The sequence below is a fragment of the Mizuhopecten yessoensis genome, unplaced genomic scaffold (assembly GCF_002113885.1).
Source record: "Mizuhopecten yessoensis strain PY_sf001 unplaced genomic scaffold, ASM211388v2 scaffold10943, whole genome shotgun sequence".
Lineage (NCBI taxonomy): Eukaryota > Metazoa > Mollusca > Bivalvia > Pectinida > Pectinidae > Mizuhopecten > Mizuhopecten yessoensis.
The window spans coordinates 1-15,122 of NW_018408799.1; the positions used below are offsets into that span (position 1 = coordinate 1).

At 35.3% G+C, this 15,122-nt stretch overlaps 1 protein-coding gene across 1 annotated transcript; it reads left to right on the forward strand.

The window, feature by feature from the left end:
* The first annotated feature begins 2,221 nt into the window (after positions 1–2,221).
* LOC110463910 (receptor-type tyrosine-protein phosphatase F-like) lies at positions 2,222–14,377 on the forward strand. The gene is made up of 10 exons (XM_021518850.1): positions 2,222–2,409; positions 3,368–3,640; positions 6,051–6,171; positions 7,883–8,064; positions 9,310–9,467; positions 10,576–10,723; positions 11,161–11,264; positions 12,584–12,803; positions 13,443–13,582; positions 14,033–14,377. The coding sequence occupies exons 1-10, from the start codon at positions 2,319–2,321 to the stop codon at positions 14,204–14,206; spliced, it is 1,611 nt and encodes a 536-aa protein (XP_021374525.1). The 5' UTR covers positions 2,222–2,318; the 3' UTR covers positions 14,207–14,377.
* The last annotated feature ends 745 nt before the right edge of the window (positions 14,378–15,122 follow it).

Below are 15,122 nucleotides of genomic sequence, written 5' to 3' on the forward strand. Positions count from 1 at the left end.
AGATAGGACGACTCCTCTCGTAATTTTGATGAAATTTCTTAGATGCTGTGGATGTAAATTAGGTTTCATATATACATATTATAGAACAATATTTATTTTTAAAAAAGTTGGAAATGGTGTGTAGAAATGGTGTGTAGAAGTGTATAGAAATGGTGTGTTGAAATGGTGTGTAGAAATGGTGTGTTGAAATGGTTTGTAGAAGTGTGTAGAAATGGTGTGTAGAAGTGGTGTGTAGAAATGGTGTGTTGAAATGGTGTGTAGAAGTGTGTAGAAATGGTGTGTTGAAATGGTGTATAGAAATGGTGTGTAGAAGTGTGTAGAAATGGTGTGTTGAAATGGTGTGTAGAAGTGTGTAGAAATGGTGTGTAGAAGTGGTGTGTAGAAGTGTTGTGTAGAAGTGGTGTATAGAAGTGGTGTGTAGAAATGGTGTGTAGAAGTGTGTAGAAATGGTGTATAGAAGTGTGAAGAAATGCATTTGTAGGCATGTTAACATCACCCAGGGTACTGTTCGTTTATTGTCACCCAGGGTACTGTTCATTTATGCGTCTTTGGGTATAAATGGTGACGGACCTGCAAATATTTAGGCAGGCCTTGCAAGGCTTTGTCAAGGCTCGCCTGAAAGCTGCATCAGATTACTAGGTCCGACCTTATTTGATAAACGATGATCTGTAGTCCGACCGGTTGAACCGTTTAAACGAAAACGGCCCTGGTAAAACAAGCCACTTATATAATTACTTCCAACTCAGTGAGAGAAAATTTCTCTTGAACTCATTCAGTAGAGCATAATACTAGTAAACCAGTGGTCCCCAGTTAGACCCTTCGTGGAGGCATTCACAAAATAATTATCTCTGTTAACATTGCATATATACAATATTTAAACATCCATGAGATTGTAGAAAAAGAAATAAAACAAAACTTCGAAGACTAAACCTCCCTAGTAGCTTTGCCCATTTTGTGGCTCTTCAGGCGATTTCACTTTATTTGAATCGGGACATAATAAATAAAGTACACATAGTGAGTCATACTTAAAATGTCAAAAATTCTTGCATATTAAATTACAAATAATGCAGACATCTATGAATAGTGATGTCTTAAAATAATTACAATGAATGTACTTGCATTAAATGTGTCAATAAAATATACGAGTAAACCTATAATAGATATTATGTAATAAATGCTTGAAATTCCCCGTGTTAAGTGTCCTGAATAAAAATTTCAATAAACATATTATCTTTTAATTCTCTTTCAATAATATCTGATGTGATTTTAATAATTTGGCAAAACTAAAAACTGATCATTTGACCAATCATGGAAATGCCTGTTACCGGTAACTAATACATTCTGTAAACAGTTTGGGCTCGTTCAGGAAATGGACTGCCATTCATTGACGCAGTTCATTTCCTATTTGACCTATGTAAATTCAGAGCATCTCTCACAAAGTACAGCATATATTAAGTCTTTGATTAGCAATTCATATTACATCTTCTTTCAAATGTATCCAATGGTTGTAAAAAAAATAACGTTCATGCAATATCTGTTAATGCAATGGGTCGGCTAGGGATCAAACCAGGGGTCTCTGATTTACTATAAAGATACAATCACTTCACAATCACTTCAAATTGAAAAGATAATTCCAGTTTCCTGTCGTAGTAATTTAATGTTACTATAAGCTCACCTGATACTAAGTGCCAGTTGAGCTTATGGTATGGTGTGTTGTTCATCATCCGTCAATTTTTTCTTTGAACAACTTCTTCTTAAGAACTGGAGAACCTAGAACCATGGTATTTGGCCAGTGGGTACCAGGAATGTAGTGCTTTCAAGGTTACAGGGGTCAAATAACACAAAATCATTTTAACATCTTCTTCTGAATAACCAAGATGCCAAGAGCAATTATATTGGGCCAGGAGGTACCTCGGACAGAGTGCTTTAATGTTTCCCCAAATAAATGACCTTAACCTGGGTCAAAGGGGTCAATACTGTAAAACATTTGACACATAGTATGCTGGGATAGAGCCGTATGAGGTTTCGTTTAGTTTGGAATATTCTTAAGTCTAGGAGACTATATAAAATATTTACAAAGTTACTATTTTTGAGAACATTTTCCCATGATTGCTCAAATATATAGGTGAGCGATAATGGCCCTCTAGGCCTCCTGTAGACAGTGAGATATAGTTAACTTGTTTTCTATATTGTGTCCCTTTTACTCAATTTTCACAGGTGTGGATATACATTTATAAAAGATGCCAGATTTTAAGAAAAGGCACTGAACTGACAGACTTCCTGGGTTATCCTGTGTCACGTCTCCCAACGCCAACGTCATGGGTATTACTGAGATCACTCTGAGCTGTGTCATCATCAGGTGTTTGATGTGGTCCTCCACAGCTTGTTTTATCTGCTGTAAATGTGGATGTAAGTATAATGTTAATGCTAAAAATAGAACAATTTTTTGTTAGTCCTTAACCTATAGCGACATACCAAGGGAAGTAACCCCTACATGAAAATTAATAAATCAGAGATAGACCGAAACTGATGTCCGCAATTGTTTTTTTACGACATTTTACAATGAGATTTATCATTTTTCATGTCATAAACCCATGGACGGCATGGACCATTTTGGAATCACAAAGAAGGATTTCAAATACAAAATAACATATACAATTTCAGATTCAATTCATGTGATATTTAGTTCCTAGTAAATATCATTTGCACAATCAACATCATCAATAGCATCACATACAGTAGTTCTGAATTTGATGAGAGTACAGACTGGCTGGGAAATTACATAGGTTTATTTTTAGTAGCGGTCTGTAACACTTTTCTGTTCATAAAACGTCAGGTCTGTAACAAATTTACAGACTCGTCACATGACGTTGCTCCTCCAATCAGGGCTGGGAATTAGCACCAGTCATATAATAATGTTTTTATGAAGCTTGATAGATAGATCATAAGGTATCCTGATTGGATGACATATCATGCATTGCTCTGCACCATACCACACAGGTCAGGTAACAGAAATGATGCATGTAAAAGGTCAAGTTATATATGGTAGTTTGAAATGCTAATAATTAGAATAATAATATTATTTGAGGTTCTTATATCTTTATTCTTTATCACAACCTAGTTCGTAGGTCGTCTCAAAGTGGTTCACAATTATTATCCATGGTTATAAGGCCTTTGCAACCAGCCAATATCTTTCTCAGTTCCCTGGGGTCAGCATACAGCCGGTGCTGCCATTTCGATGCTCACAGCTAGCATTCAACAATTCTAGCACTGCCCAACCACATACTCATTTACAGCTGAGTAAACTGGAACAAGCGAGGTAAAGTATCTTGTACCATTGTAATAATAAAACCATTTTTGTTTTCAGCTTTCTCTCCGAATGACCCATATTATTTCATAAATGACACAAGCACCATGATTTGTGCACTGGACAAACCGCACCATTCGGTGAACGCATCAGATTTATTCATCGTGTTCAATAATGTGGAGGTAGATCCATCTTACCTCACCATACTCAACGAAAGTGCGGTGTTGTTTAACAAGCCAATGAAGTTGGAGGACGACGGGAAGTACTACTGTCACAAGCGAGGCGTTGAGGGGGTTGACGGGTTGATTGGAGGCCAGAGTGTAATTGTCGACTGTATGTATTCTGGTGTGAAGTAGAATCTTTGAATGATGTTATCATTAATTAATGTAAAAGAATGTTGGTGCTACAACGGGTTTTCTAGATAAATATCAAAGAGAACTTTGAAATAAATTCAGGAAAAAATGAAAACTTGATATTGAAGCACATCAGATGACAAAGAAATGGTATTTCACATCAAACATTCCTGACAAAAAAAACACTGTTTTTTTTTAATTAACTGGTTAATGACATACAATATATTTTTTGTTGTCAACTATAGAATTGGTAAATGACATACAATATAATTTGTGTTGTAGACTATAGAACTGGCAAATGACATACAATATAATTTGTGTTGTAGTCTATAGAACTGGTAAATGGCATACAATATGTTTTGTGTTGTAGCCTATAGAACTGGTAAATAACATACAATATATTTTGTATTGTAGACTATAGAACTGGTAACTGACATTACAATATAATTTGTGTTGTAGTCTATAGAACTGGTAAATGGCATACAATATGTTTTGTGTTGTAGCCTATAGAACTGGTAAATTACATACAATATGTTTTGTGTTGTAGCCTATAGAACTGGTAAATGATATACAATATATTTTGTGTTGAAGACTATAGAACAGGTAAATGACATACAATTTATTTTGTGTTGTAGACTAAAGAACTGGTAAATGACATACATTATATTTTGTGTTGTAGTCTATAGAACTGGTAAATGGCATACAATATGTTTTGTGTTGTAGCCTATAGAACTGGTAAATTACATACAATATAATTTGTGTTGTAGTCTATAGAACTGGTAAATAACATACAATATATTTTGGGTTGTAGACTATAGAACCAATCAATGACATACAAGTTATTTTGTGTAGTAGACTACATAACTGGTAAATGACATACACTATATTTTGTGTTGTAGATTATAGAACTGGTAAATGGCATACAATATGTTTTGTGTTGTAGCCTATAGAACTGGTAAATAACATACAATACGTTTTGTGTTGTAGACTAAAGAACTGGTAAATGACATTACAATATAATTTGTTTTGTAGCTAGACTATAGAACTGGAACATGACATACAATATATTTTTTGTTGTAGACTATAGAACCAATCAATGTCATACAATATATTTTGTGTTGTATACTATAGAACTGGTAAAGGACATACAATAGGTTTTGTGTTGTAGACCAATTAGAACCAGTCAATGATATAGAATGTATATAGAACTGGTTAATGACAGACAATATCTTTTGTGTTGTAGACTAAAGAACTGGTAAATGACAGCCAATATATTTTGTGTTGAAGACTATAGAACTGGTAATTGACATACAATATATTTTGTGTAGTAGACCAATTAACAACCATAAATGACATACAATATAGTTTGTGTTGTAGACTATAGCACTGGTAAATGACATACAAGATATTTTGTGTTGTAGATTATAGAACTGGTAAATGATATACAATATATTTTGTGTTGTAGATTATAGAACTGGTAAATGGCATACAATATGTTTTGTGTTGTAGACTAAAGAACTGGTAAATGACAGCCAATATATTTTGTGTTGTATACTATAGAACTGGTAAAGGACAGACAATATATTTTGTGGTGTAGACTATAGAACTGGATAATGACATACAATATAATTTGTGTTGTAGACTATAGAGCTGGTAAATGACATACATTATATTTTGTGTTGTAGATTATAGAACTGGTAAATGATATACAATATATTTTGTGTATTAGACTACAGAACTGGTTAATGACAGACAATATCTTTTGTGTTGTAGACTACAATATATTTTTTGTTGTAGACTATAGAATTGGTTAATGCCATACAATATATTTTGTGTAGGAGACTATAGAACTGGTAATTGACATACAATATATTTTGTGTAGGAGACTATAGAACTGGTAAATAACATACAATATGTTTTGTGTTGTAGCCTATAGAACTGGTAAATAACATACAATATATTTTGTTTAGTAGACTATAGAACTGTAAAATGACATACAATATGTTTTGTGTAGTAGACTTTAGAACTGGTAAATGACAGCCAATATATTTTGTGTTGTATACTATAGAACTGGTAAAGGACATACAATATATTTTGGGTTGTAGACTATAGAACCAATCAATGACATACAATTTATTTTGTGTTGTAGACTAAAGAACTGGTAAATGACACACACTATATTTTGTGTTGTAGTCTATAGAACTGGTAAATTACATACAATATAATTTGTGTTGTAGCTAGACTATAGAACTGGTTAATGAAGAATTGGTAAATGACATACAATATGTTTTGTGTTGTAGGCGATAGAACTGGTAAATGATATACAATATATTTTGTGTAGTAGACCAATTAACAACCATAAATGACATACAATATGTTTTGTGTTGTAGACCAATTAGAACCAATCAATGATATAGAATGTATCTGGCACAACTGGATTGACAGGCTGGTCTGCAGGTGGACACTTCCGCCATATCGCTACAAGTATTACATCAATGTTGAACTGACCATGTAGGTATAACAGTAAGATCAATTTCTCTGTTTATTAACCATTGCACAGTCAAATCAAAAACTATTCAACTTACTGTTGATAGGAATCACCCTCTCTGTCCATCAGTCCATGATCCGTGTAAGCCCAGCTCTTCCTATCAGCTAGCATCTATTGTTTTAGCTGACACCAGCCCAAAAGGCAAATTAGCTTATGCCATGGCACTTAGAAATATACTGGTCATATCTTGGAAATTGTTGATATTCCCACCCTAAAACTGCATACTCATTTGCTAGGCATGAAACATCCATGCCACTTTGATTGCTCTGGGGTCTATTCTCACCCCTGGGGACTTGGTCCCTTGGTCATAGCATGGAAACAGTTGAGGTTGTAAAAATTCAGTGTGGAGTGTACCTTGGCCAAGGCAACTCATTTGTATTAACAAGGTGCATGGTAGGTCCAAATGTGGCAGAGCCCAAGAGGGGAGACAGAGGTTAAATTTTAAAAAACGACTATTTCTTGGCATCAAGTTTAATGGATTTAATAAACAATAGGACTTGATAACAGGCATGGTCTTTATATCTACATTACTTTTCTAAATTATTGATATACTATATAATCTAATGTGGTATAAAGAACCCCCTTGCAGAGAAGTTCCATTGGGGGGGGGGGGTGAAGAAACCATTATAGTAAATAAGGGTAAATCTTTATTGTATCACAACTTTTGAATAACTACTGAATAACCAAGATGCCTAGGGTCCTGTTAATTGGCCAGTAGCACTCTGAGATGAAGGGCTACTAAATGAGTTCAAATGAATTACCTTGATCCACTTTCAAGGTTACAGGAGTTAAATTTGTTAAAATATGTAAATAAATAACTTCTGCAGAATAATAGAGAGGCCTATGGTCAAGATGTTTGGCCAGTTAAATGCTGGTAGATGGGCTGTCATGTTTTTCAAATGAATGACCTTGGCCAGAGTTGTAGGTCACCTGGTTTTTAATCTGTAAAAACCTTTAAGGAACCTATTTGAAAAATCAAGGTAGCAAGATTAAAGAATTTTGACCTATAGTCCTGGAATGACATGCTATCAGATTTATTCAAATGAGTGGCATTTACCCACTTTAAAGGCATTAGGGGTCAAATACATTGAAACCATTAAGTTGCTGGTATGATGGCCTTTAAAATTTGGACCTAAATGAGTGAATGAGACTTCTAGATATACTGCATACCAAGAAATTTTCGTCAAGTCAAGTGTTCACCCTTTGCCAGAATAATCCATGTTAGTTCACATTTAATAAATTTTCATATTATCTTGTTTATTCATGTTGGTCCTTCATTACCACAAGCGGAAAAGGCTTATTTTCAAAAACAAATGGGATATGCAGTAACTTTGAAAGATGCATGCATAAAATGAATACAAATCTTCCAACAAAGATCAATAATCTGAAGTCGATTTCACCTTCACTCCACTTTGAAGGTCACAGAAATGAGATCAATGACATGTAAGTGATACAGGCCCATTGGACCTTTTGCATCTGACTATTTTCTAAACTTCTGATTTCCGAAAATAAGCTACTGCTTGAAATGTTTACAATTTTTGTTTGTTTGTTTGTGTTTTACGTCCTATTTTAAAACAGCTATGGTCAGTTAAGGACGTGCCAGGTTTTGCAAACTGTGACTTACATGAAGCATAATGGAGTTACAATAATGCTTAATTAATGGTATCTTTTAAGGTATAATGGTGCCCTCATTTCCTGCCACAACATGGTGAACAAAACTGAATGTACATGGACTCCTGAAGATGGTTCCCTTGATATGTACCAAGGAGATTTCCAACTGAAGGTGACAAACACAAACCCACACAAAAACATGACAAAGGTGGGACCATGGATAATGAAAATACGTGACGAGAACGGTAATTCATTTTCATGTACAATGTACTGTACTTGTTCTATTAGAAGTCCTTTGGTGCATTGAGAAGAAATTTATTCTTAAAAAAGTTTTTTTTGTCTGAATGAGATTGTCATTTTTGTGTCGCCTACAAAGCGAGGCGACATATAGGTCGGCGGCGTCGATGTTGGTTGTGTCGTCCGAAACAAGGTTTCCGTGCAATAACTTCAGTTCACTTGGGTTGATTGAACTCAAACATGGTACACATAATGCATACTAATAAAGCTCGCATTTCAGAAGTTTACATGCTTTTTTGGTGAAGTTATGCCCCTTTTATTGTCAAATAAGGGCATTGTGTAGTAAATGCAAGAACTTTTTTATTTTTTAATCAATTCCTTTCAAATTTTGTATGGTAATGCTAAAAGCAATTATGTTCAACATATACGACAGTTTTTTTGCAGTCGAGTTTCAACTGTCTGCGTTTTGCCATTTCACACTTGACGTTTTTGCCGTTAATTTTTTGCTTGTTTACGCGATAACTCAAGCCAAAAAACTTTTCTCACTGAGCAGGCGACACATCCACTCCTGTGGAATTCTTGTTCATAATGAGATTGGCAAGAGGTCAATATCTGGGGAATTTATCTTGACAATAAAATGGGATGAGCTGAATCACTGTTTAACAACATTTTTCAACCTCCAATAATTTGGTCAATATACAAGGAAAGCTCGTAATTTTGCATGTAGTCTAACCTTACTGGTATATTTTTATATATTTTTTTCTGTTGATTTTTTATTTTTTTTAAATAGTTTTTATTATCATTCTGCATTTTATACATAATTTACATTTGCCATAATTAAGTGCATACATTGTATTACAATATAAAATTCAGTTGTTTTACTAGTATAATCTTTACCTGGACAGTTTTACTAGTATAATCTTTACCTGGAAAGTTTTGACTCAGTTAATGGTTACACAAAAATTAAAACAATTGCACCATCACTGATTAATTTAGCTAATCACTTTTGAACAACAGGGCCCTGGATGTAGAGATTATGGTCTGGACGAAAAGATTAAAATCTTGATGTAGAAATTGAGGTTTGGATAACATGGAAACATTGATCTGAATGTGACACAATTCTTCATAAATGACTAAAACTTTAATACAGTTGTTTAATTGTAATATAATACCTGACTAATGACTAATAAACAGTCGGCTTTGCTAAATGATGTTATCCGTCTTCATCGGTATTCTTTGTGTTACTGTTACAGTAAAACCGCATGAGGTGAACTCTTTTACTCAAAATTACACCAATGAAAGTACCTGCTTACTTCTGACGTGGAAATACGACCCAAATATTACTGACTCAAGAGAGAAACACTACAGAGTTCAGTACGCTGCTGTTGGGGACCCGTCACAGAAAAATACGGTATGGTATTTCTTTTCATGTCTGTTGAGTCTTGAGAAATATAGGTCTGAAAAACTAAACAAAGTCAACTGAGCAGAATTTTTTGCATGTTTTTTTTAAAAAAAAAAATTGCAAAGGATATTTGAATGAAGAAAATCTGATGTGTTGTTTGAAAAATGTTTACATAGGAATCGGAGTTCAGTTTTGAATTAAGAGTATTCAAACGTAATATTAACTCATTCACCCCTTAAATTTCATAATGAACTATTCCAACCTTTGAATTGGAAGAGCTCAAATGTGTCTTCAGGGGTGAATGATTTAATAATCAATCATTAGAATAGCTTGCACAGGTTATTTTACCCTAACGAAATCGCTCGTGTGTGGTGTAAATGGAGCAATCTCAATCGTCACAGCAAGACTTATTGAAGTTTAGCACTCTGCAAAGCCTCCAGCTGAATCAGAATTTTTGGTTTGCAACATTCTCAACGGCTGGCTGCCATAACTTAATAAGAGCACAACTGTATTGTTTAAAACTGTTTATTTTTAAAACTGTTTATTTTTAATTGCCTAGTCATAACACAGTCTAAAGTTTTGATATGATAACCTATACGTCTGATGAGAGTTGGACAAGGTCCTGAGGTGTAACCAGCACAAAGATTCAGCATACCACCAGCAAATGTACAATTATTAATATATTCAAAGCACACTGTAGATACATCGTAGCGATCATCGTGATAACAACTGTTTTAGTTTTAATGAAACCTTTTACCAACTACATGGCACAAAAATTAGAAAACACAATAAGAATCAACACAGAGGAACATCACACTAGTAAAAAGATACTACACAGACATTTTGTTTCTTGTCTGGTCCCACACCAGAGGAACAGTGCTTCAGACTTCAAGTAACTTTATTCAACAATTCAATTTTACTTCAAAATTTAATAAACCCAACCCCACAATTAAATTTCATACTACAGCTGAAATGAGACCTCTATAGATATCTGAGACAGGAACAGCTTCATAACTTTAGTCTAAAACATTTGTTTTAGTGAACTTAAACCATAGTGAACATGTAACGCAGTAAATGTAAAGAACTGTCATGTTATTCTTTGTTTGTGTTTACCCAGTTGTGGAGTGTTAATGACAATGTAACCGTCTGTGGCCTAACACCCTACACCTTGTACAAATTCACCATTGCCGTCCACCCGGACAGAAATGCAACGAAGGGCTACTGGAGTGACCCTGTCACAAAAGAATTCCAAACAGACCAAGATGGTAGGTCATCGTTTACATTGTATAGTCAGTCTTGTTAGTAAAAAAAACCAAAATGATTGAAATTTTTCATCATATTATTGTTCCGTTGTGATAAAATGTGTGCTTTTGTGAATAAAGGAATAATCGTTATTTTTGATAAGTCTCTTAAATATCATGGTATGGTGATAAAATTACAAATATTCATTTATTATCAAGAATTATGTTGAACATCACTGTACTGTGAATTAAAGCTAGTGCGACTCTGATAGCACTGGTTGTAATCATTATTCCTTGGGTGAGATGAAAATGACGTACCAGACAATGAACAAGAAACAACCTACTTACCACTACTTCGACCAATCATAAATGAAGCCTACCAGGTAGTTGATGTATGAATATTATGTTTATGATTTGAAAGTATAATAAATCATATTTCAATAAATGAATTAACACATTAGTACCAGGAGCAGCCCCAGAGATGGTTGGATTCAGACAGCACTCAGAATCGTGTACCCAGAAAGAAAAGACAACTGCTGGAATTACTTCAACGATTTATTTTAAGGTACATATTTTAATCCAACAAATCTGAATGATTTGATCTCATAAAAAGATCGATTAATAGAATCTCTCAATAAGATTGATAAAATAAAAATGGTTGATTAAATAAGAGTCCCAAAGGGTTTGTATCTCTCTCTGTCTCTCCTTTTTTTTGTAATCAGAACCTTGTAAGCCCCCAGGAGAGCTTCCTACATACTTGATTTATTATAATTGATTTAGTTAACTGGTCCTAGGAACCAAGGATGCTTCATATCAAAAATGTTTAACTTTATGTATATGGTTTTAAGCAAGTGATCTCAACCATTTCCATATTATGACCATATGACTTAGTCCCAAGTAGTGGGCTAGGACCCTTGTGCCATTCCTGGTTGCATGAGGGTATGCATCTCTTCATGCTTCAATCGTATAATTATAAAGTTAAGGAAGCAAGTCCCGAGTGGCAGAGCCAGACCTTGGGCCAGTCTTAGTAGCATAAGTAAGGATCCATCACTACATACTTGTCATTTGTATATATGGTCATAGGGTGATGATCTCAATCATTTCAATGCAATGATTTAAGGGCTAAGAACCCAGGGGCCAATCTCGGTAGTATCTTCATTCCATGCAATTTTATGTGGAGATCTCAACTGTTTCCATGATATAATTTTGGGACTAAGGCCTTGGCCGGTTTGGACACTAGTGCCAATCCTGGTAGCTTGGATGTATTCATCAGTTCATGCTCACTATGTGTGTATATGGTTAAGGGGTGGTAATATTAAAATGTGCATCATTAAGAGCACATGGGCAGGATCCAATAGAGGATATAGTGACTGAGGTAATTTTAACATCCTCACGTGTGTTTTTACCAAATTTGGACCATCTCATGGTCCTGACTATGTTATTTACTCAGCCGATAAAAAAAGTCCAAAACACTCACCCTGACCTCTGATTAGGCAACTGATAATAGGCTGACTACCCTGACCAACTTTTCTNATAAATATTGTAGGACTCAGGTGACCGTTTAGGCCCATGGGCCTCTTGTTTTTAGTTGGGGGTTCTAATCAATAGGTCTCTGGTAGCGCAGACAATTTTTACTGAGTTATATGTTCCATCATTTTAAACCAAATTGTTACATTGTTGGACTGTAATTGTATAGGTCAATCAGAAATACAAGATGACCACCGTGATCTCATCAAATTCCTTTTTACTTCAATAAAATAGATACATTGAACAATACAGGCCCTTTGGGTGTCTTATTGACTCTTTTATCATTTGATGATTTTTAAATGATCTGTTGCAATCTCAAGTGTAATGCTGATACCAAGTTGATGTTGTTTGTTTTAGTCAATACCAGAGGTGGAGAGAAATGGTTTAATCACAAGTTACAGAGTCAACTATACTGATCTATCTGATGGAGCAATTGTTACAAAAGTCATCGTCAATAAGAATACCACTTCTGTTAGCCATCCACTCCCCTGTAACAAACTATACAACATATCTATCTCCGCTGCCACTGTCAAAGGATACTCACCTCACCACTCCAGCCTCATCATTAACACTTCAGGTAAGTCACTCACACAGATACTCACCTCACCACTCCAGCCTCATAATCAACACTACAGGTAAGTCCCTCACACAGATACTCCCCTCACCACTCCAGCCTCATCATTAACACTTGAGGAAAGTCCCTCACACAGATACTCACCTCACCACTCCAGCCTCATCATTGACACCACAGGTAGTAACAAACTATACAACATATCTATCTCCGCTGCCATTGTCAAAGGATACTCACCTCACCACTCCAGCCTCATCATTAACACCTCAGGCAAGTCACTCACACAGATACTCACCTCACCACTCCAGCCTCATCATCGACATCACAGGTAAGTCACTCACACAGATACTCACATCACCACTCCAGCCTCATCATTGACACTACAGGTAAGTCACTCACACAGATACTCACATCACCACACCATTTCAGCCTCATCATCAAAACTGCTGGTAAAAGAAAAAGCAATCTGATTAAAATCATTCGTTACATGGTTCAGGCGTAGTACGAAGTTAACAGAGCCGACACAGATGATTTAAATAAGATTGAAGAAAAAGGTCAAATTATAGCAATCCTCATTTTGACAATGATGTTTTCAATAACTGACCATATATAGTAATTATCTATTTAAACCTTTATTTATTTCAGGTATGACACCAGCTGATGTTATGGTGGAGCGTAAGGACTTGCTGTATAATGTATCGTGGACTGTCCCTGGTCCTGTCGACCTACTCACCAGTTACAGAGTAGTCTACTGCACGATGTTCGGTTCACAGCAGGAATGTGCGGTAAGTTAAATCTGAGAAATGTAATGAAGACATTTACGGTAACAATCTCTGATAGCGGGTTATATTACCTTGTTTTTTGACATAACATTGGTACGTCAACTTTTTCTTTAAAATGCTTCTAGTCCTGAATGGCTTAGTGAATTTTGACTAAATTTGGCCTGTAGGATTCTTCTTCAGTACATTTGGAGGGATTTTTAACCAAATTTGGTATGGAGCATCCTTAGGCAGAGGGGACCGAATTTTGTATTAACAGAGGGTGTGATCAGCAAATTAATGTACTGGACAAATCTTATTGAAAAAATGAAAAATGGATTTGACAGTAGGAAAAGTCTAGATACAAGTCTTCTCTTAAGTTCAAGGATGCATACACCTATAAATAGATGTAATTGTTTGGACGTTAAAACCTTCACCTGTGTTTGAAATATTACGACCAATATATGCTGTTTACAGGGAGAGCTGCAGAAGGTGATTGTTCCCGATTCCCGGACACGTCACCAAACTTTGCCGCTGACATTAGACACGATGTACCTGTTTGGTGTGTCTATCGTCAGGGCTGGAGTAGCCAGTGCTGCCAAGTTTGAGAGCTGTATTTATGTTTCCACGGAAAGTAAGAAGACCATATAACCTCACTACTGTACAGTGCTTTAATTCGCGTTGTCATATTTTCGCGTTTTCATACCAAGAACTTGTTCGTTGGGTCTTACATTCGCATTACATCGATTCCGAAATGGAATAAAATTTGTTCATTAAATGTGTTGTAAAATAAGATGTTGGTATTAAATATGGAAAACAAAACCATGTGTATTTTATTTATGAATTAAATATGAAGGAACAAAATCATGTGTATTTGATATAAACAATAGGAAGTATGAGTGCCTTGGTATATGTACATTCATGATATTGATAGTAACAAATGGCAGACCCATAAACAAAAGTATCGCTGGTGTTTTGAATTTGCGCCTTGAAAGTAAATCACAAATATAGCGAAATAAAATTACTTTACAGTAGTTTCATGAGCTTACAAATCTTTTATTTGAAGGAGTAGGAATATTTATCCTTAACTGTCTCTCAATTTGGTAATTTAATATAAAAAAAAAGATAACTAAATATATTTTTAAGCAGTTCCATAGTTTCGTTTGTTCCTATGGCAACTCAATAACATTCAACTTTACGTAACCATAAGCGTGGATCCTCCTCCACTTGTAAAAATGTGTGTGTGTAAATGTCTGTGTGTGTGTGGGGTAATGTGTCTGTGTGTGGGGGGGGAATGTTTGTGTAAATTCCTGTGTGTGTGGGGGGGGGAATGTTTGTGTAAATGTCTGTGTGTGGGGGGGGTAATGTGTCTCTGTGTGTGTGTGTGTGTAAATGTCTCTGTGTGTGTGTAAATGTCTGTGTGTGTGTGTGTGTAAATGTCTGTGTGTGTGTGTAAATGTCTGTGTGTGTGTGTGTGTGTAAATGTCTGTGTGTATGTGTAAATGTCTGTGTGTAAATCTGTGGGGGGGTAATGTGTGTAAGTGTGTGTGTGTGTGTGTGTGTGTGT